At 43.1% G+C, this 23,176-nt stretch overlaps 1 protein-coding gene across 4 annotated transcripts in view; it reads right to left on the bottom strand.

Moving 5' to 3' along the window:
• Window positions 1–17,156: 17,156 nt before the first annotated feature.
• The window catches only part of satb2 (SATB homeobox 2), a 49,577-nt gene continuing 43,557 nt past the window's right edge, over window positions 17,157–23,176 (bottom strand). For 3 of the 4 annotated variants that reach the window (XM_018732292.2, XM_029250581.1, XM_018732291.2), the window contains one exon: window positions 17,157–19,300. In XM_018732292.2, coding sequence (XP_018587808.1) covers window positions 18,719–19,300 — 582 coding nt within the window. In that variant the 3' untranslated portion in view covers window positions 17,157–18,718. The remainder of the gene's footprint in view (window positions 19,301–23,176) is intronic. The other variant, XM_018732293.2, reaches the window with a different exon arrangement.

The following is a 23,176-nucleotide window of genomic DNA, read 5'->3' on the forward strand; positions in this document are numbered from 1 at the left end:
GCATGATCTTGTGCTTTCTGTGTCAGTTCCCACATTTATACAACAAAGTAGAAGGAAGAGCAAAATAACAGCTCATCACAACTGACCAGGGAGACACATCATATTGTCTGTGTGTTACCTTTTCTTGAATCTCATGACTGATAGACTGTTGAATGATCTTCATGAGCCCATTGTAGAGAGCAGAGGCAGAAGTGAGGGGTATGGTCAATAGACAATGACAGCCATTTCCACACAACGGTGATCATATCTGTGCACAACGTGGCAGAAACTTGACAGAGACATTCCCATCACCTGCAATATGAGATGACACATACAGTACGTTGAGCTCATTTCTCAGAGCCAGGAATGGTGGAAAAAGATGCTGGTGCTCAGGTGAGGAGGGTGGTGGGAGGATTCACTGGAGCTGGGCCAGTATTGGACTCACCAGCAGTGTCTCTATGAACTTCCATCCTTTCCAGCGTTGATGCTGTATCTCTGGCGTTGGGCTGCTGGCAGGGGCTTCACATAAATCTACTCATTCTACTGAAAAAGCACTTTAATCCCCTAATTTACCACTATTTTCCTTTGCAGATTTGACATGAGTTTAAACATTTTTGGGTTTTTAGAGGACTTGGCTGTCTGCTGGACAAACACATTCTCCAGCAAGTTGAGGGTTTTGTGTCATGCAGTCCTGTGCAAGAAAGCAAATTCTCCTAAAAGGGAAATATTGTTTTCACTATGACTGGCAACCAGTACCACACTGAAGGACACTTTTGCTTTCTAGGAAGGGTACATTCATGACAACAGTCACGCAAGAGTATAACTCAGTTACAGACGTGTCTCAAACTCTATATACAGCTTAAGTTGGGTCATATGGGAAGATTAGTCATTACTAAATCATCTGCTGGGAACCTTTTAAAAAAAACTTGTTAAACAAAGGTCTGCGGATGAAAGTGTTTCTTACAGGGGATCCAGTGCCTCGAATGAATTCTGCCTTTTTCACTAAGCAGATTGTGTCATGGACACTGACCTGGATGCAAGTTCAAGTCCCAGGTGGATCCTTCTTACCCTAGACTGAGCTGCTTAACATGAATTGCCATTTTTTTCAGAAAAGCTTTCCAAGATTCAAGATCTAAGAAAATTCTAAGGTGCATTGAAAGTACCAAAGCAACAAAACAGTGTCCTCGATTAAAATAATGCTGGAGCACCTCTGCAAAAAAATATTTGGCTTATAATAAATAAATAAAATAAATAAATAAAAAAATGTGTTTGCAGTACAATTTCCTCCTGGCTGCAAGTATGTTATAAAACCACCTGATGATAGCAGTATTTTTTTTCACCTGCGTAGCGTCAGGATCTGAAATTTGTTTCATTGTTGTATAAGTAGTGTAGCAGAGAGCCAATCTTACAGAAGCTCAGTCCACTTACTACTGTTTTGAGCTTAGATCTATATACAGTAACACGCCAAAACTTCAACACCCATTTGTGACCTTTTGACCACTACAAATAACTCATTATTTAATATTATTCTTTTCTCTGGTAAATATTTAAAGGTCTCTGTTTATCTTGGTTGCTAATTAATGATTGGATGCAAATGGGACTGTTTCACTGTTCGGAATGACATTCTCCTCTATGGATAAAGGAATTTTTCATTAGGGTCAGATCCAGTACAAAGGTGATAATCGGTAACCTAGCCTTATTTTTAAACTAAACACAATAATAGGTACATGAGTAATAGTTTTCCTCACACTTTGGGCAACATCTTGGCTGGTGTTAATGGCTGATGGAGATTGTATATCCCTGGAGATAAATTATTGATCTGCAGCGGCTCCCACTGTAGAAGGATGGTCTCCGTAACTCTGGGCTCCTCCAGGCAGACACAGAACAGGACAAACAGAGGGAGCAGTGAGGAGTGAGTACTGGAGGACAGGAGGACAGAAGACAACATGATGGAATGAGATTGTAGGTGGTGGTCAATAAGGCTTTGATAATACTGTATTGGATGAACCTAAGACACCCACATATGGTAGTTATTTTTACTGTAATATGTAACATACAGCTAATTAGCCTAAATAAAAGCTTGACTGACAAGTTTCTATCAGTCAAGGTTTTTTATTATAAAAACTTCACAGATAGTTTAACAAATGTATGAAATAGCTTCAGGCTCATCTGAGGTTTTGAGAAATTTGAGATGTCAGCCTATATCCACTGTGCTGGACTGGTGTCCCGTCCAGGGTGTCCCATCCAGGGTATCCCATCCAGGGTATCCCATCCAGGGTGTACCCTATTTAGCCTTCTACCCTGTGCTTCCGGGATGGGCTCCAGAGCACTGCAACTTTTACCTGGACAAACAGTTAAGTCCAAGTGAGTGAGTGAGCGAGTGAACGAGCCTGTATCCATGTGAATTGCCCGCTTGCTTGTGTATGTTCGTGTTAGTTACTGTGTCAACAACGTGACTGCAGGTCCTCAACTTGAGTGGGTGCAACATGTACCAGCCTGTTTTCTTGATGAATACTTATGCTGTATGTGTGTGTGTGTTTATATTTGTGTGTGACAAAGAGGCGGCCTGCTATGAATTTTGCAGCAGCTGTCCTCAGCACGGTGCCTGCCTGTCAGTAGGGATCAGTAGTCGGCAGGCCTGATGCAGCAGCCCCTGGGCACCCCCGGGCACCCTTGCCCCACGCACCTGCTGCCACAGCCCAGCCGGGAGGGATGGCTATTTACGGGGGGTGGGGCACAGGGCAGCGAAACCCTGGGATTCCAGAACAGGGTTATGGAGTATCCCTCCATGCACTCTCAAGGCCTTGCTCATTGTTGGTATTGACCCGTGTCCCAGCCTCAGATGGGAGACAAATGTGATCCAAAGTGAGTGCACTACTCCTTCACACACACACACACTGCTGTTTCCTGCAGCGTTCTGAAGGATGCTGCTGTCTCCGCTGCTTTCGAGGTTGGATGTGGGTGGTTTCCCTTCCTTCCATGGGTGGTACAGAAACATGATAAAAGAAACAGTCATGTCAAAAAGCCATTGATTGCATTGCTTTAATTACAGTATTATTACAACCCAAATACAATAAATTCACTTTGCATGTCAGATATGACATCTATAATAAGAACAGATGTGTTTTCTCAAGTTGTTAAAGATGGAATGATATTTTGCACTAATTCATCTCTAATGCCTTATTGGGGAATATACTTAAAGTACATAAGAAAAGTGCAATTTGCGGTAAATGCTTCATTACAACAGTTAATCTCTTTCATGTATTGCCTCTCATGAGTAATAATATAACAATATGTGACATTTGTTTAATACCTAAATTAAAAGAAAATATCATATTTTCATGTTCTTTTCACCAAAAACTATTCTGGCCTTCTTATGGACAGTTTCTAATTCCATGCTGGGGATGAGGGTGTGTGTGTGTATGTGTGTGTGGGGGGGGGGTGTTAGCAAAGACTTTTACAGATTTTTTCTTTAGAAATGCACCGTTAATTTATTTTTGTATACATAAAAACTCTTCTTGTTTTCTGGTGTCTATTTAGAGATACTCTTCAAAGCGCGTTACTGTAAATGGACTCAAATAGATGTAATTAAATGTTTGTTTTTCAGCAGTGATGTGGTTCCCTTTAAATCTGTTTAAACTCTCAGTTCTGTGGGGTCCTCTCCCCATATGTGCTGTTTTTTACGATGTGCGCTTGTGCTGCAGTGTGACAATGATGTAGGAAGCTCATTTCTCTCCTTATTTCTCAAGGGCTCTTTGGGAAGTCTCGGAGCCCTTTTTAGGAACAGGTTATAAAAATGTGAGCATCACAGCCTACTGAATCACAACATAAACGCTTTTTGGGTGCATAAAAGAAATTTACTGTATTGCGAGAAAGTTCGATCATAAAACATAATCCAGTAGTAATGATACAATAAACACACACATATATATATTTCTACTAACAAATTAAACGCTTTTTGTAATACGAGTTCAAACCCACCACTGACTGCATTATTTTGCATTATCATATTTTTGTGTGGTGGTGTTGGACTTTGTGGTATGAAATTCTGCGAGGGATGGGATGTGTTGTCCTGAAATGACTACACCAGTGAAGGAATGAAATACGATGTGCCATTTCTCTCTCCTTGCAGTATGGTTTCAGCTCAGCTCTCCAGCATATTCATAACATATTCAGCTCAGTATATTAGCATGTTTATCAGTGTGTATATTAATCTGTGGGAGCGAGGGACTGTGTGAGCAAGCTAGCAGGGGGTCACAGGTGTAAGTGTGCGCTCCACAGAGAGCCCCCCCTTGGCATCCTGGGTAATAACAGCCCGGTGAGCACCTGCGCCCCTCTCCACCCCCCTCTTCTCTAATGGTCTCTAATCATAGTGCCATCAGTCCTAATACCCTGCCGTGCAGATGCCTGATGGTCCTGCACAGACAATGTCAGTCTCACCACACACACAGTGTCGGTCGTGCACCTTACCGACTTGAGGAAGGGTCCTACATCACCCATCTGTGTGTGTGTGTGTGTGTGTGTGTGTGTGTGTGTGTGTGTGTGTGTGGTTTATGTTAATAATTCAGAGCATCACTTGGTTTTGGCTCGCGAAGTGGAATACTTCTTGACCGAAACATCCGCAATCCAGTTCACACTGTAGGGATGGCAATAAGGGCGCTGTGCACTATGGGAATGTGGTCACGACTCATGCTTTGCTCGAGTGGGGGGCTGCATCTGCTTGCCTGCTTCTGTGAAACGAGGTGTGGTGAAGTGTACAGCCCGTCCCTGCCCTTGTGGCTTCTCCCCACTGCCCCATATAATTACCCCTTGCTCCTGTCCCAGAATGTAAATTCGGGACCCTGCGGTGCGTATGATCAGACTGGGAGGTGAACCCCAGCCAGCTGCAATAGCGCAATACGTCTCAGTGGCTCTGTTACGTACGTATTATAGGTATTATAGGAATATGAGGATATGGAGAAAGAGTGTGAAGAAGAGTCTAATCCACAGCAGCCTGAGTCAGCATGAACTCATGTCCTACGAGCGTCTGTTACTTTGTACTTTTCACCCCAGCCGAGGTTCAGTGACACAAGAGTGAGTGTGGGAGCGCTGCCAACACCTGGTTCTCCCCCAGCGCCTCCCACTTCCCCAGAGGTTAGACATAGCCTCTCATTGCCACATCTTCTCTGCTCTCCCTGCCCCTCATCAGGGCTCCGTGGTGAAGCTGGATTCCTCCACACTTCTGCTGCAGTGAAGCACGTCTTTTTGAGGCTTCTTTACATAATTGATTTAATTGGCATCCTCTTTAATAACTACTAAGGTTGTATACTGACTTCTTTCACTGGTTTTGCTTACTCTCAGTGCCCCAGACCCATCATAAAGTGCTTTTCATGTCTTCTCCAAAGCTAAAAGGTATAATGAGGTATAAACAATGATCTCATAGCATAGCACATGACAAATGTTGTATTGTTTGTCTCTACTTTACTTTTTCTGTTTTTCATCTTAATTAATAACAGTATTTTATTTTTCAAATATTTTTAGTTGGAGGACTTTTTACAATTCACACAAATTCTGTAAGTGTATAACAGGGAACATTGCATGCTTTGAACTCTACTGTATCCTGTGCACTGTCTTCAGTTAATTGCTTTATCAAAGTGTACATTACCAAAAGCTTGAATTTGATCTCATCAATCCGCAGGACGTTATCCAAGAATTCCTTTGGCATATTGCGGTATGCTCTGATAAAATCCTTTGGCAAAATCTCAACCTCCGCCCTTCGAGCTTCAACTTCAGACTACGATCTCTACACTTAAGTCACGACTCATTGGATAACGACCGTTCTTCTTTGAGCCATGACCTCGACTCCTTGGACTAGGATCTTCATATGCAAATCCCAACCCTTCAGATTACGACCCTCGGTCTTCAGACCACGACTCCAAAGACTATGACCTTCGGGTTCAAACTCCAACTCTTTATATCACAACCCTAGCTCTTCAGGCCATGACTACCAAACTTTGATGATAATCTCCGCATTTGCGTTCTGACTGACATCTCTCAAGAAACATGACAATTATGCACATCAGTTCACAGAAAATAAAATAAAATCATCAAAGAGGAGAACGGAGCCACCAGAGAAAGGAGCTCTTTCCCTACAGTGAAACCGTCGGGAGGTCCAGTGATGTTTTGACGCTGCTTTGCTGCCTCTGGCACTGTGTGTCTTGAATGTGTGTGTGGCATCATAAAATCAGGAGAATAGCAAGGCATTTTGGCACCCAGTGTCATATCTAGCGTTGGAAATTTGGATTCCTGCCCAAGCTCTTGGGTCTTCCAGCATTGCAATGACTGCAGATACACTTCAAAGAGTACCTTGCAAAGGTTCAAGACAAAACACTAGATTGTTCTGAATTAGCCAGCAATGAGTCCAGATCTAAATGTCATTGAAAACCTGTGGAAACACTTTAAAAGAGCAGTTAGGAGAAGGCATATGTGCAGCTTAAAGCAAAACAGGAGGCTTATCTTACTGTATGCTCTCAAACAGGCTAATGGTGCTGGATATTGTCATTCTCTCCGCCACATCTCTTTTTCTCATTTGTTTTCTTTCCTTCATTCACAAATTAGAGAAACATGCAACAGAAAGGCCCATTTGGTGAGTAATACTATGTTTTTTTATTGATTAACAGCTTTTATACATTTTGAAAGTGTCATCTTAATAAGGACAGAGCAGTCTTGTTTTCTCCCATCTTTAGGGGGGGAATTTGTACTTAACATGAGGGGGAAAAAAAAAATCTGCAATAATGCTTGTAAAAAGTTTTTTTTTTTTTTTTTTTTACATTATTGTGGATACTTTTTGACTCGACCTCACAACTTACAGACACAGACAAAGATTTGTATGCTAATGGTGGCATAGTACCAAAGTGTTCACTTTCTGACCTTTATTTTTTTTATGTAAAATAAAAATTAATTTTATGTATTTTGTACCACTTACAGAGGGGGTGCGGTGGCGCAGTGGGTTGGACCACGGTCCTGCTCTCCAGTGGGTCTGGGGTTCGAGTCCCGCTTGGGGTGCCTTGCGACGGACTGGCGTCCCGTCCTGGGTGTGTCCCCTCCCCCTCCGGCCTTACGCCCTGTGTTACCGGGTTGGCTCCAGTTCCCCGTGACCCTGTATGGGACAAGCGGTTCTGAAAATGTGTGTGTGTGTGTGTGTACCACTTACAAATATTATTTTTATGCTCTCTTTTTCAGCCCGCTCTTACTTATTTTAATGCATTTATATTGAGTAAATAACTGATATATTTTAGTGTAGTGCTACACTGACTTGTGACTGATAGTGCTATGGAGTCATTGTGAAAGGTTCCTCACAGTCTCCTGAGCCACACTGCATTAGGAGATGCCCTGTTTTCTCATTACTTAGTGGTTTTGTCAGCAATGTGACCAAAGTGCTGACATGTGCTGACAGGTGGTTCTAACATTATTATATGTCATGGCCATAACTAGGAACTTCTGACATCTATAGACTCTTAGTGGATCTTTTACAGAAGTGATGGCACCAGCGTTTGCTTGTATAGTCTAAACACTTCCTCAGTGTTTAAACAATGCACCTTGGTTAGAGGAAATGTTCTTATAGTTAAGGGTTGCCTCAGAACTGATGTGTTGCTCTAATCTGTTTTATGTGGTTACACCTCACACTGTTGTAATTTTCTATTGTTTTGATTTTTATTGTTGTGATTATTATTATGCGACTTTCTGTCTATGCTGTCCTCCAGCTGGGTGACGTGGCCAGTCTCTTCAGAAGGTCTGTATCCACCATGCACTGGGATTGCTTCATCCTTCTTGAGGTCCCTGGTGAGTGAGCCCCATATCCCTACTGTTGCATCATTCTCGAGGAGCAAAATGGTAAGAGACTGAAACACTGCCTATCACAGTGTGACCGTGCTGGAGGGAGTCTCAGTGTCTGAGTGCTGCTCTTAGCTCCTACACTTCCTTCACTTTCTCTCCTGTATTGGCTGCAGCAGAGCTCATGCGTAGGTGTGCAGGTAATTTGAGAAGCTCTCAAGTCCTCCTCTTTGGACATGTTGTGATGATGGAAAACATGGAAAAGGCAAACCATAATGACATTAGTAGGTTAAAGAGGACAAATATATGTATGCTTGTCCACCTAAGATGGGTGTGCATGTGTTCCATCTCACAGCTTCGTACATCATAAATCCTCATCATTAAATCATTCAAAATGAATTCATACAAACACTTCTAGCATTCAGAAGCCAGCTGCTTCGCGATTTAGCACAGTAGCCTTGCTATCTTTAGACATAAGCTGCAAGGTTTCATTGAAATAATTTTCTTTCATTCGTTCGTTTGCTATAATCGCTAGTCCACGCAGGGTCATGGAGCGACTTCCCAAAACTAAAGAGGACTAGGCTGCACACAGTATAGCCTGTTAAGGGCACCATTCCATTGCAGGCTGTATTATTTTATTTCATTCTATTTTATTTTATTTTGAATTAAATTCAGGCTTTACTCAGAATATTTAAATGTTTTAAACTGGTTCTGCAGTAATAGAAGTGTTACACTAAAGACAAGCCAAAACAAGAAAAATGTCTGTACAGCATCAAAATGAAAAAAAAATATGCGTTTGTTATCCTTCGTTTGTACATTGTCTCAAGATTTTTGCACTTACTAGTTGTAGTAATGTGTGCTTTTTTTATTTTTTGCTTTTTTTGAGAACCTCTGTGAACTGAACCCTCAAGACAAAGATGTATTTTTTCCCTTATGGGGGACAAAAACAGTTGTGATGCTCTGGGACAAGAGGTGCATGCCTTCTGCGTGCAATCAGGACGCAAAGTGTTTCCACTGAGCTGTGGAAGCCGACAAACTGTAACCGTATGAAGTGTCAAACCAAGCTGGGATGATTTCAAAATGCGGACAGGGGTCTTACATAAACTTTAAGTTTGGGTTGATCTACTCTGACCAGGAAAAAAAGGCCAGCAGAAAGAGACAATAGTGCACTTTTGGAGAGTCCCTCTCGAGGGGAACAATAGGTGGCCAGCATGTCCTGCTGAAAACAAGTGGGCAAACTGTAAACAGAGAGCCACATGCAGAGAGGAGACTGGAGCCACACAGACAGATGAACCCGGATCTTTCACACGCTTTGCACGCAGTGGCCTAGAGACAGCGGCTCCCCCAGCTCATCCCAGCCTCTCCCAATGCACAATGATGCCTTTTATTGTGTCCACAAAACCGTGGCCATATGGGCTTCCAGAGTTTCCTGACATGCAGTCATTTGTGGTCTGTTAATTATAAACAGAAACTATTTCCTGGGGAATCAAGAAGGAGGGCGGTGTCACAACAGTAAAGTGACTCGCTGTCACCCAGGGACAGCGAGGACTGGAGGGCCGGTGCTTTCCGCAGGGCTGTCTTCAGTCATCGTCAATAAACATGTCCACCGGGGACCTTCATTGCAGCAGTCTGCAATTTATCGTATGTTGTTCACTTTAAATCCATTTCACGTACCCCAAACTAGGCAAAAAAAGTTTCTGGGCCTGGGAAAAGTTACTGCTTATCATTATCATTATTATTATTATTATTATTATTATTATTATTATTACTATTACTTCACAGCTTTTCAATTGGTATTTAAACTACCAGCTTAAGATCCCTCTTGAGAGCTGAAGGTCAAGTTGGGGTTACGTTGGTCTGGTGTACACCAGCCCAAAGGAACATATCTGTTATTAATCACTGCTGAAGGTGCTGAGGACTCTGGGATGGACAATGGTTGCAGCACATGCCACAGCTTGTTTTTGAAAAACAGATGTAAATGTTGGGAGAGAGCTTTATAGTACATCTCCTGATGGATTTAGCGATAATCCCCATAACACCTGTGATGTTGACGATGACCATCATCATCATAATCATCATTATCATTATTATTAGTATTATTATTATTATTATTATGATTATTGGTTTTATTTACCATCTCATGGATTAACTAGATAAAATGTATCCATTTTCTGTCTATTTTTCTATTAATTTGTCATTTTGCGTTCCATTTTATTTTGTAGTTTCCGCTATTTAATACTTATCAAGTTTGCTATTCCTTTCATATTAATATATATTGACATATGATTTTTAAATTGAATTTGGATGGTCCATATGGTGTTCTACAAAGCACTCTGACCTTCACTCCATAGCAGAGGGAATCAGGCTGATGAGAAGTTGATGGCTTTAAGGGTCAAGGAATTTTCACAGAAGGCTTTGGTTTAGTAATGGCAAACCAAAATGTTTCAAGAGCTCTCATGGTCATGTCCTAGAGCCAACACGGATCAAATGGACACAGTCGCTGGATTCTACAGCCCAAGTGTCCCCCCATCATTGTTGCCCTGAATGAGACTGAAAACCGATGCAGTACAGTATTGGTTCACTCATATTGCTGATGGATTGACTCTCAGAAATTTTAAAGGTTTGTGAAACTTCAGTCGTTCATGCTTTTATGAAGCAGCTCTGCTGAGCTAAGCCTACAGCTGAGCTTTGGAGAGTTGCATTTCGTACACGGTGTGTTCTACACTGCAGCCATGAGAGACAATCACACTGTTGACAGGCTTCTTCAAGTGACATTCAAGAATGTGTGTCCGTGTCGCAAAGGGGCTCATTCGGCGGCATCACTGCATTTTCCGTTTGCTCCCTGCATGAACCACAAGGGGAAGGGCCTCTCCAGGACTGTGACACTGTCATTTAAATAAAGTGCTCGGCAGGCAAACAAACTCTGGTTTCTCCATCTGGGTGGTCTAACTACACTTTGGACTGGAGTGTGAAGTGACTTATCTGAGCGCAAACGCAGGGTACTCAAGTTCTTCGGGGCCAGAAGTCTTTATCTCCTTTAGTGAAATTTTTACTGTGTATTATTACAAATTCCTCTGTTTAATGACAAACAGCCCCTGACCTGGAGGAAAGGGTTAAAGTGATCCAATTGAGCGAATAATGAGTTCAATTAGGAGATTTGGGGCTTGTTCAGAATTAAAACCAGAAGATGCTGCAAGCTGCTCAGGGACTGAGGAATTGAGGCACAGGATCATGGCCGGTAGCCAATTATAAGACTCTACGATGTCTTGGAGGGACACCAGCTAGGCTGTACGGCGAAGGGTCATTTGGAGCATTATAACTGATCATTTTTTGCCAATGACTGGTCACCCTGCCGTGCAGAACAGACCCACACAGGGAGAAGACGTGTGTCATGGAAAATCACTCGCCGGGCTAACATAGTTAAAAACTGTTCTTTTTCACGCTTAGCAGAATAATAAATACCTTCAAATTATTATCAGCTGCCCTGGCAAGCAAACGGGACATGAAATTGCACAAAGTTAGCTGGCCTCATAAATAAATCTTTCTGAAATAAGCCTGCTTTGCATCCCCCAAATTTACCCCCCCCCAGGAGACCGAACAGCAATATTGGCAGAATGGAGCAAAAAGCTGTTAAGCAACTAGATAGAAGCTGCCTGTGTGTGTTTGTGGGAGGGTTATGGTTGTCTTTCTCCATTTTCGTGAGCTCATTATCGCTGCTCCTCGCATGGGCAAGAAAAAAAGTCGCTCCTGATACCGCGTTTTGTTTTTCAGACATTTCCCGGTCACTGTAGTGTAACATCTTCTTCATGTGACATTTAAAAGGCTGCGAATGAACGAAAGTTTGGTAGAAATGAACCGGTCATTTAGGTTTTACTTGGTGAAATAAGCAGCAAACAATAACAGACTTACCATGGAAGTGCAAGAAATACGCCAAGACAAAAGAAATGAAAGAGATTCACTGAAGTTTTCCTCCAATGAAACAGCACTTTTCCCCTGTAGCACTTTTTATTCCAACCATCCTTGTCCTCCAGTTAAGGGGAAATTACACTGAGCTAAAGGCAAGAAGCTCAAGAACTGTGGTGATAAAAGATTGAAGAACAACAACTCCACCCACTCCGCACACAAAAAATATCAATAAATAATACATAAGATGGAGACCAATGCCATTGTTTTGTTTTCATTGAATGCATTTTAATTAAACAACAACAATTTGAAAAATAAAATTTGAAAGAAAAAAAGATCTACGAGCCTAACAATGCACATAAGTTAAAAATTAATCATCACTTAGTGATAAACAAAGATGAGTTTGATTTCCATGGATTAAAAAAGGAGTAATCCACATACTAGCATCTTCAGTCACATTGCCAATGATTATGGAAATGATGATGCTGAGAAAGAAAGTGACAGTTCGGTCATGTTCATGTCTTAATGTTGCACTGAAGGACACCAATTATTGTGCTTTGTCATGAGGCAGTACGGTCAAATTAAAGTGATACACAAACCCTGCTTTTCTTCCTTAGCAAGAGAAAATACAACAAAGAGCTTAAGCGAATCAAACAGTCATTTCGACATGGCTCTTTCACTAATGTTATGTGGAATTCAGGAACTGTGCTGCCTTCACAATAAGAGCTGCATTTACAAAGTCACTGACGAATGGGCGAAGGAAGGTGTGCAGCACAGGGAGCGCCCCATCACCTCACTATCACCTCCCCTGCCTAACAGCGTCCATCTCTCTCTTGGGGGGGTCTGTCTCTCTGCTTAGACTGTTTCCAGTGGAAATCCGGCCATTCATGGCGTACCGAAACGCCACTATATTTCGTTTCATGTCATGTGAAATAAGCCACAAGTGTTTCGTTCACTGCTATTCGTCCTAAGCATAAGAGCGGCGCAGAAGTGCGCGCAATTCCTGTTCGGCCCAAACTCTCCCGGTTGCAGCTATTAGGTCATTTAAAACGAGCTCCCCGGAACGACCTTGGTACAGCTGTAAAGTGGGAAATCCGCACTTATAAACGCTTTCCATCGCCAAGTCCGCAGTTCTTTCGGGATTTTCATTCTGTACAAATTAAATACATATAGAGCAGGCAGACAAATGATCATCTTAAATTACCTTTTACAACAGAGAGAAGGGAGCGATTTTCTTCCGTTAAGGAGAAGAGATGATGAAGACAGAGAACATAATTGGACGTGACCCGGACCTGGCGCTCATCAGGAATGCCATAGATGCTTTGTTGCCTGTAAGTAGAGTGGGAGGAGCGGAGCGCACTGGGGAGGCTCCTGCTGGGAGCCCGCCTGTCCCCCCACAGGTTAAACAGCAGCCGTCGTCTGGCAGCTCACCGCCCGGCCACCCGTCTCAGTCCACTCACAGGCTCTGTGCCTTTTCCCCAACCCCCGACCGTACTGCAGTGTAATTTGCGGAAAATGGGGCTGCGCTGACACTCATCAGCCCTGTTTGTCTGCACTGCGTCAGGCCCTGTGGGGGGTGTCACGGGCTGCCGGGACGCTAATAGCTGGGCTGGGCCGTGCCCCCATCAGAGCGCGCTGACTGACAGGCATAAATGCAGTGTGGATGGAGCCTATTTCTGCTGCACAGGTAGACTCCGGCTGCGTGGTGGCAGCGGCTGGCAAGTGGGAGGCAAACTCACTTGGAACGTCTTGGAAGCTTTTTCAAAAGCACTAACACAGTCGCGATGTGTCAAACACAGGACAGTGTCAAAACACAGACACTTTGCCTTGGTTCTAAATGTTGCTGGCACTAAGAGTGGGACATATGAAGGGGGTGACCCAAACCCTTTGCAAGGTCACCTCCGGAATGGGGAAGGCACCAAGCCCGCTTTTAGCTAACCGACCGCACACTACAAATACAGTCGAAATATTGTCCAACAGGCTGGGGTTTTATTCGGTAGGAGTCCAGCAGTACCCGTGAAAGAATATTTTGGCTGGTCTAGATGATGGATTCCCCAGCCTTGGCTAGGCCAAAAAAAGATTAAAAAAATCAGTCAAGAGAAAAGGCTGAATTTGAAAGCAGGATGGAAATGGCCTTGGGTCGAAATCCACGGTGAAAGACGCAGGTACAGTTCAACGATCGCAATATTCGGGGATTCAAGATTCGGGGCGGTGAGGTTTCTGATGAGCAGCAGCTGAAACACGGGTGCAACCTAGAACAAGTCTGTGAGGCCTCGTTCAGTTTGGAGCACAAATGGATGTTGCGGGATAAGAGAACTGCAATGTCAACACAAGAGCTTCTCTGTGAGTTACCGTCATTTTCCGTTCATGTCTCATTAGAAGCCTGGCTTGTGTGGCTTTTGTGTGGCCTCTAATTGAAATGGATGGGCTAGATGAGCCTCCCCGTCAGTCACTCGGCATCGTTCACACTGGGACTGATCCTGGCCTATAAATCATGCACGTAGAGCTCGGACCCTCTCAACAGAGCATTTTTCAATTCGAAGGCTACCAAACAACTGTCCTCAACACCATTCTCTAGAAAGTGAAGCACAGTTGCAGCAATGACAAGAACTAATCCATGAACGACCACATTTCTCTGCTGAGAATGTATAAAATGATTCTTCATCACAGCAGAACTGAGTGGCACATGAGCGCTTGCGGCGAATGGCAGTGAAGACGGCACAAATTCAGCCTAGATCAATGGTTCTCAAATGCTTCTTTTGGACCATTCCAACAGCAGAAAATAACTTTTTTTCACTATGGGATCAATACATGTTGTACTTGTGGTGCGGCAACTGGCAGATGTGTCTGCTACTTTCTCAACTGTGCCAAAGAGAATGTATTGTAAGTCAACATTAAGCAGCCTTTGATATGCACCTTATGCCATTAGCTTTTATACCACACACTACATCTGCTGCCTAACAGTATTAAACACACTGCCTTTTTTAAGTACAAATGAAATATTTACCATTTCATAAGCACATGTAATTTCTGGGTGACTTACAATCATTTTAACAGCCCATGTAAAGTTCTGTGGAAAATCATGTACCTGTGTCAAAAACTTTTTTTTTTCCAGTTCCATTATAATCCATAAGTTCTATTTTCAGTCCAACATTATGGACTGTTACAAGTAATTTATATTAGCAACTGGCTCTGAAAAAAATATATATATACTAATATATATGTTTTTTTGATGTCTTTTGTAATACACTGGGTCCTTGAGTTATGAATTTGTGAAGATAAAACATTTTAATTTGAAATTATTTGTATTTTCCTCCGTTGTCTGTTTTTCCCCTGTGGAGCAAACATCACCTTCATTTTTGTGTGCTGATGATAACTTGTATTAAAGAATGTGGAACCCGACACCTTCTTAGACATTGTTTACAGCTTCTGACTGGCGATCCTAAGTTGATGAAGAACGATGCACATGTTCATGGAATCAGTCAATCAACATTGCATGTGGATTTGTAGAGACTATATATTTTTTTGGTTTCTGTCATTTTAGTTTTAATTTTAATATAGCTTGAAGTTAAAAAAATGTGAAAAGTTTTGCAATGTATTTTTATTAAATCTAGACCAGAGACTTTTACAGAACTGACTGCTAGAATAAATTAAGGTGTGTAATAATATTCCACTTTTAAAGAATGTACAAATGATAAAGAAAATGGAATGTTTTTAGAGGCTGAGGAATGTTGCACATGTTGTTTTAAGTTAATAAAAGAAAATAAAATAAAAGTGTACACACAGTGTTCCTGCCTCACACCATACTTTTCCAGGACAGGCTCTGGAACTCTGAGGTTAGCACAGCATGGCTGATGACAGCAGAATAAGTAAAAGTGCTCCAGTAATTTTCAATTTTTAAATTCATCAAATCTGGGGAGCGCAGTGGCGCAGTGGGTTGGACCGGGTCCTGCTCTCCGGTGGGTCTGGGGTTTGAGTCCCACTTGGGGTGCCTTGCGACAGACTGGCGTCCTGTCCTGGGTGTGTCCCCTCACCCTCCAGCCTTATGCCCTGTGTTGCCGGGTTAGGGTCTGGTTCCCCACGACCCCAAATGGGACAAGCGGTTCAGACAATATGTGTGTGTATGAATTCATCAAAGCTTTATCTGTGTTTTCACAGAACCTAGCTTGAGAATAAATCTAGGGATTAAGCTGTACTGTTAACATCATATTGACTGTGACCTCATGGCTGGATTTACAAACGAATGGAGTTACAAACAGACTTGCAATAAACGGGAGCTGCGTTCATGAGTTCAGGACCCAGTGTTTTCCCTTTCCTTTTGATTAATTTTTCGTGTGACCGTAGCTCCATTTCAGCAAAAGAACTGGTAATGTGCTGAGAGTGCTGAAGAATTCACTTCTCCAGTAAGACAACACCAGATATTAAACTTGACACATTGCTATAAGAACAGTAGCATCGATGTTGCTATTGATACTCATTTATCCAATGTATGGTGTGGGCCAAGCTCACTATTGTAACACTCAGTCCAAAAAGAACAGTGACTTTGTTTGAGAACCACTCAATTATGTACAAAAGTACTACAACTGCTTAAATAAAAACGTTTCTTTCTTTCACTTAATATAATTATTCATGCATCATCTTTTGCTGAATTACTGAACTGTACACTGGACCGCAGCACTACATGATACACAATAACACTGAATTGGCCCCCTCTTTTTTTTATGCTAAAAGATGCACTTTTACGTAATAAGACATGAAACATAGAACTAGAGTTAAACAGAAAAATCTGCCAGTGAAGTTAATCAAGTCAGCAGAGACACTGAAGACATCAAGACTGGATTTTACACATTTTGTCATGTCATTCTAAAGGGATAAAGAATTGTATTTATCACAGGCATAAATGCCATTCTGAAGGACATTTTGTTTCACTCAGCCCATGTATTAAAGACAAATAATAAAACATGAATCAAATTTTCCTCTGCATGAAGTAGCAGCTGATAATTTTGTGTTTTTACCTTTTTGGCTATAAAAATGGAGAGAGAACATAAAAGACTGACACAGGACAGTCCTTAGAAAACATAATAATCCAGCAGCTGATTCCTGGGGACCAATCAGAACAGGACCGGCTATTCATGTCTAGAGACTCCCGCTTTCACACACGTTCATATCACATCAATGTGCGTACACACTAATATTTCTTATACAGACAGAGCCTATCATTGAAGCTCAAAAAGTGGATTGTCAGCATTTGCAGCAGATGTACCTTTTATTCTCATTTAAATGATTTTGGATTTGACTATTCACTTCTATGTTCTTTGGGAAATTACATAGGTAGAACTGGTATTATAAAACAGTAAAAGGTTTTTTTTTTTTCCAAAAACTTTTTTTCTGCTATATTTCTGCTATATTTTGGTATTTTTTCCTTTAAATATCTCTCGGTTCCATAAAAACTACCGCACGCTGAAAATCAGTATTAGACAAAAATAGAAATAACACAACAACAACTATAATAATATTAATAACAATAACAATTATAATCATGGATAAAGACAGCAATAAATAGGGTTGTGGAGTTAAGTGTGAGTAGGTGTGGTGAAATGGGAAAGCGTGGGTGCCTGCTTCACCAAAAAATGGAAAACAGACAGGGAGAGAGGCAGCAGTAGATGCACCAGCCACTGCCTACAAAGTTGGTAAGTCCCATTTTCTCAGCGTTCACATCACTCGCCCGTGTTTCCTTTAGCTGCTCTTGAATGACGTGCAGCTCACAGGCAGAGAAAAAGCTGCCCAATGGGACAAGGGCAGGCCTACAAGGACAATCCAAGCAAAAGGCTGCGTGGGAGCACAAAACCAAGAGCTACCCCACACAGATGTTAACTGCCTTTCCCCCACCTCTCCCTCCCCAGGTCACTTGTTAGGAAGAGCCCTGTCCTCTCCACCTCAACTTATGTCTTTAAGACAATCACGTCTTCTCTCGGTCACACTCCTCATGACTTTGACCACTAAGGAGGAGGACTTTTCTAAGCAATGGTGTGATGGGGATTTCACTTTCCAAGGGAGAGGTGCTAGTGGGGGATGAAGTTCAGTATTGTGATGGATCCTATTAAAGTGCAGGACGCAGGGAGGCTTTTTGTTGGCTCACTTTTCATTGCACCCGCTTTACTCCATGCTGGACAGAAAGCTGAGGGACATCCGGTGTGAGCAGGAGTCCATGGGGGAGAGGTGAATATGGAGTGACTTTGCTTCCAAAGGCTGTTGGCCTCAAAAAAAGAAAAAAAAAAATAACTCACTGGGAAACAATATTGTAACTGTGGCTGTGCCCAGAGGCACTGAAACAGCAGTCAGCACTTCTCCTCTAGGGGTACAAGCAAATAGGAGCCACCAGTGGAGTTTCTTACTCAGACTCAACGCAGTGAAACAGTGTGACTTACGGAATTCATTTCTTCCCATATCTTCTTAAAGTCTGGATGAATGTCATCTAAACACGTCCTCTATATGTGGCGGCCGAAAAGAAAGCGAAACAAACCCTACTGTGATGAAAGAGAGTCAGGCGGAAGCGTGGACGCTATTTTCGACAGCTTCCTCACGGATCTTCCCCTAGCCGCGTGTGGCATTAAGAAGGCTGGCAGTTATGAACTTGATGTGCTCATGGTGAAGCCATCTGTCAAATGAGCTCCAACAGAGGCAGAGATACACATGAACATGTCTGTCTGTGCACCTTGCACAGTTTCCCCTCTGACACGACTCAAAGAAAAGCGCGGAGACACCACTCCTCTTCCCTAACCCTTTAGCATTAAGCTTAGTGCTTTCCTTTAAGCTCTGAGGTATGACATTGTGGTTCCATTGTGGTTGCCCTCACCCCATCCTCTGAAGAGTCTGTTTCCGCGCCTTCTACCTGCATCCATGCTCTCGGTGGTCCACGTCACCCAGATCCACTTGCTGTCCCTTAACCCATGTCCCACTGCTGCAATGTTAGTGTTATAACCCTGTTCCCTTCATTCAACCCCCTGCCCAAATGTCTGCTGCATTATCTCTGGTGCTCAACAGGATCTCGGGGACTCGGTGAAGTATTGCAGGGCGGCAAAGAATTCGGACGGGTAGTCGCAGGGTGACCCTTGTCCTTGCCTTCGTCTGAGCCCACTGCGGGCATGGCAGTAGTGGCGGCTCCACCCTCTGCCCCGTACAGCTCCTCGTTGCTGTCTTCGCTGGACTCAGCATCCTCAGAGCCTGACAACAGCTCCTCATCTCGGTATTCAGAGACATCCACACCGCCTCCCTCTCCATGCTCTTTCAGTTTGCCGTGGTGCTTGACGTGGTAGCGCTGGTTCTGGAAGAACTTGATGATGGTATGCTTAGGCAGATCTAGCTGGGCAGAGAGTGTGTGGATGGCCTCCTGGTCAGGGTAGAGACCCACGTCCTGGATGAAGCTCTGCAGGATGCCTAGAGCCTCCAGGGAGATCTTGGTGCGTGAACGTGGTTTCTTGGCCCCGCCACCCCCTGTCTGGGACCCCTCCTCTCCCCCCAGAGCGGGCAGGGAGACGGGAAGAGGGTCCTCACGCATCGGGGAGTGATCTTTTAAGACCTGTGGGGGCTGTCTGTGCAGCGCCTGCTGGCAAAGAATGAACATGTTAGTGGGACAAAGATACCTCTTTCAGGTGACATGAGCAGCATCTCATCTTTTTCTAAGCAGGGTGACCAAAGAATGGCTTTTTTGTGCTCTTCACCACGTGACTTAACTTCACTAGAAACAATTCAGGCAAAAGCCAGGCTGACCCTCACATATTTCCAAAGTGAATTTTTATTTGAGGCTAATAATACTGCAAGTTAAAATGATCCCTGGAAACATCACGTCGACAGAGACTCTAACACAATAACTCTGGTCAGTCTATTTAAATAAATAAATAAAAAGCACAAAAGTCAAAGATGTTACCCATGAAATATTGTTGAAACTGCATTTTCTCTACTCAGGGTAAAGGGCTGCGGGTGGGTCACACAGAGCAGTGGTAAAGCATTGCTGGAAGGTGCACGGTCTCAAAACCCACTATCAGAGACTGTTGCATTGCCCCACTGTGTTATTTATAAGGGTGGAGTGGCGGGTGCCTCAACTCTGGTATGCTGCGCTATAAATCTGTGGTACATTAAAATTAAAGGACCCACATAAAGATAATAGTAATTCTTTTTTTCACTTCAATAATGACAGGGTATTTCTTAAATAATACTGAGGTCAGGCCAGACCATGAAATATTTCTTACTTCTCTTATGGGGGTTGTTGGGGCCAAGCACTAGCAGGAAATGTGTAGGTTTGGTGTATTTTTTTCTCTCTCTGTTTTTCTCTCCCCTTTATTATCATTTTAAATGCCTTTGAGAAACAAACATCACATTCGCTGAGGTCTACTTATGTGAAAGGAGATACAGAGTAAAGAGTACTCGTGTGTGATTTGAAAACTCTTTGTTATTAAAACCAGTTAATGTGCGGCACTGTAGACGGAAACACACACACACACACACACACACACACACACACACACACAGAAATGTGTGCACACACTGTAGCTCACATGTGTGACAGTAGTAAAGACACACTACTCACATTAGAATGGAGTACATGGAGCCCTGAGACTCTTGGCTTTGCCCCTGAACAGAAGTACCCCAGTGCCACTAAAGGAGTCCAGCCTCCGAGACCCTTCAAGGTCCTTTGATATTCCACTGAGCGCCGATAGATACAACTCTTCTCGCTCAAGCACTATTGTTGTCATTGGCAAAAGAAACAATGCTGAATTTTAGCCCCTCTAGCAATTCTCTGTCAAATCGAAAGCCTCGTCACACGTCCATCTGATTATTTAAACACACACAGCATCTGAAACTTGCTTGTCCCACGGGGAGCCGGAGCCTAACCTGGCAACACAGGGCGCAAGGCCGGAGGGGGAGGGGACACACCCAGGACGGGACGCCAGTCCATCGCAATGCGCCCCAGGCGGGACACGAACCCCAGACCCACCCCAGAGCAGGACCTCATCAAACCCACTGCGCCACCACACCCCCTACTCTGATTATTTAGCAATCGCAAATAAATATCAACAAAAAACTTCACTTACCACCAAATTTATAAAAACTGTGTACAAGTCATGCAAAAACCGTTAAGTATGCTTTTGCTGAACGGTTATTTTCAGTCATTTGCACCACATAATATTTCAGACACCACCGCGAATTTAGCTGTAAGTTTTCATAACTCTGTACGATGTTTTCCTTTTCATTCTTATTAGGGACATGTTGAGTGCACTGCGCTAAAAAGCTTTTTATGCACAAATCAAGAAAAACTACATTTAAAAAATATGAAAGAATGATAAAATATAAACGAATCAAACAATCCTTAATGAGGACAGGTCCTCCTGGGTGCGAGACGGACCCGGGGAGAAGAGAAACAGAGACAGAGCGTTGCTGTCATCGACAGCATTAAAACACAGATAAATATGTAATGATCTGAAATACACTTTTTGGTTTTCTGCGTGACTTCACCTCTAGCGTAAATTGGAGCGTGCTGTTTTTCCATGTTCCTGTGCCTGGGGATTGTGTGACTCATTTTGTGTGTGTGTGTGTGTGTGTGTGTGTGTGCATGCGCGTGTGTGTTTCAAGCCTGGATGGGGATCCCCAAATTTAAGATGTCAGATGGGTAGAGACTGAAGCAGATATAGAGAGAGCTGTCGAGTCTGTGTGTGTGTGCGCGCGTGTGTGTGTATGTGTATGTGTGTGTGTGTGTGTGTGTGTGTGTGTGTGTGTGTGTGTGTGGAAAGAGGGAGGGACACACACACAACTCCATTCTACCCAAGCACTCCCAGGGTCTCAATGCACACAGCAGGGTTCAACGCGTACATGTACACACCACCGGATCCAATTTAGCAAAAACAATGCAGAAATTATTCATAACGGCTGGGCCCTCATAATTAGCAGAGGGTCACACTTATTGCTTAAATCCGTACAAATATGAGGAGGAAATAATAATAAATAAGTAAAGCCGGTGCTTAGTCACTCGCGGGAGCTGCGGCGCCTTTTTGAGTGCCCAAGCTGAGAGGTCCCCAACGCTCTGAGGTGGGCGCACACCGCTGACCTGAGCGCTCGGTGGCACACACAAGTCCACACACAAGGCCATGCCGTCACGCTTCACACTTGGAGCGTATGACACGTGAGACACTCCGTACCATCAGACCAACGTAGGTCCATCGCCACCGCGCTGGTAAACACTGATCGGAGCAGTCCAAAACACCTCATCCTTGATTTACGAACTTTCGAATTACGAACTGTCACTCTTGGGAAGCCATACAATTTCAACCCATAATTTTGATTTATGATCTGTATTTTCAGAGGCAGGAACGTTTGCATTCACATATGAGTCGCGTTTCAACGCGGCTTTTCATTCGGCACTTTGCGGTTCAATTTCTACCTCTCTAGTGCTCAGAATTGTTGGAACAAAAACCGTATTAGTTTCCTGTCTGCTGTGATTATGTGCAGCTAGAATTAGTTATTATTTATGGGTAATTGGCCACCAGGTGGTGTAGTGGTAAGGGCCATTGCTTTTGGAGCAAAAGGACACAGGTTCCAATCCCACCCATTTCTTTAGCGCCCTTGAGTAGGTACGTACCCTAGAAGTACCCAGCTGTACAAACGGGTAAATAATTGCCAGTTGCTTTGGAGAAACACATCAGCTGAATGAGTGAAAGCTGAAAACCAGCTGATGTGACTTGTTCGCAAGGCTGCTCTTGTTCTTGTGCCTGTTTTGTTGAGCTAGTTAACTTGTTTACTACGCTTCGTATAATCTATGAAAAAACAAGAATAATATTTTTATGCGTAACATTTCTTCTCTAACAATCCTTCCTTTCTCTGTACCACACACACACACACACACACACACACACACACACACCTTGATAGATATATGCATGTTTATAAAACTGCACTCAATTACAGTTTTAGTTTTTCAATAACATTTCTTCATTTTGATCACTCCATTCTCTTCTGAGATAGAAATAACATTTATTATTGTATTTTGGGGGTTAGGGTGATTTTTAGGCTATTTTGGTTCTCCTTGAAAAAAGTAATGTTTCTCCATGAGAAAAAACATTATTTGTCATTTACAAATTTTCACCCAATGGGGGGAACAAATTAAGTTCATAAACTGGGTTCCTACTGTAGTGGCTTCATGTGGGAAGGTGATGCTGTGATGCACGATTTGCGATGTCCATCTTTCACTGTACTTACTTGCACTGAAGCACGTGCTCCACTCAGTTCGAGGTCAATGTGTGGAATCCAGCCAGACTGTTTCTCATGTGTCAGATAAACGGGTTTAATGTAAGCGAGCCGGCATGAGCTCAGCATGTTCGTAAAGGACTAGGTCTGTACATGTTCAGTCGGATCAGTGAGTGTGTGCCAGCACGTTCGTGTATTGTACAGTGTGTGTGAGTATATGCGAGAGTGTGCATGTGTGGGTAGC

Source organism: Scleropages formosus, chromosome 1, assembly GCF_900964775.1.
Source record: "Scleropages formosus chromosome 1, fSclFor1.1, whole genome shotgun sequence".
NCBI classification, from domain to species: Eukaryota; Metazoa; Chordata; class Actinopteri; order Osteoglossiformes; family Osteoglossidae; genus Scleropages; species Scleropages formosus.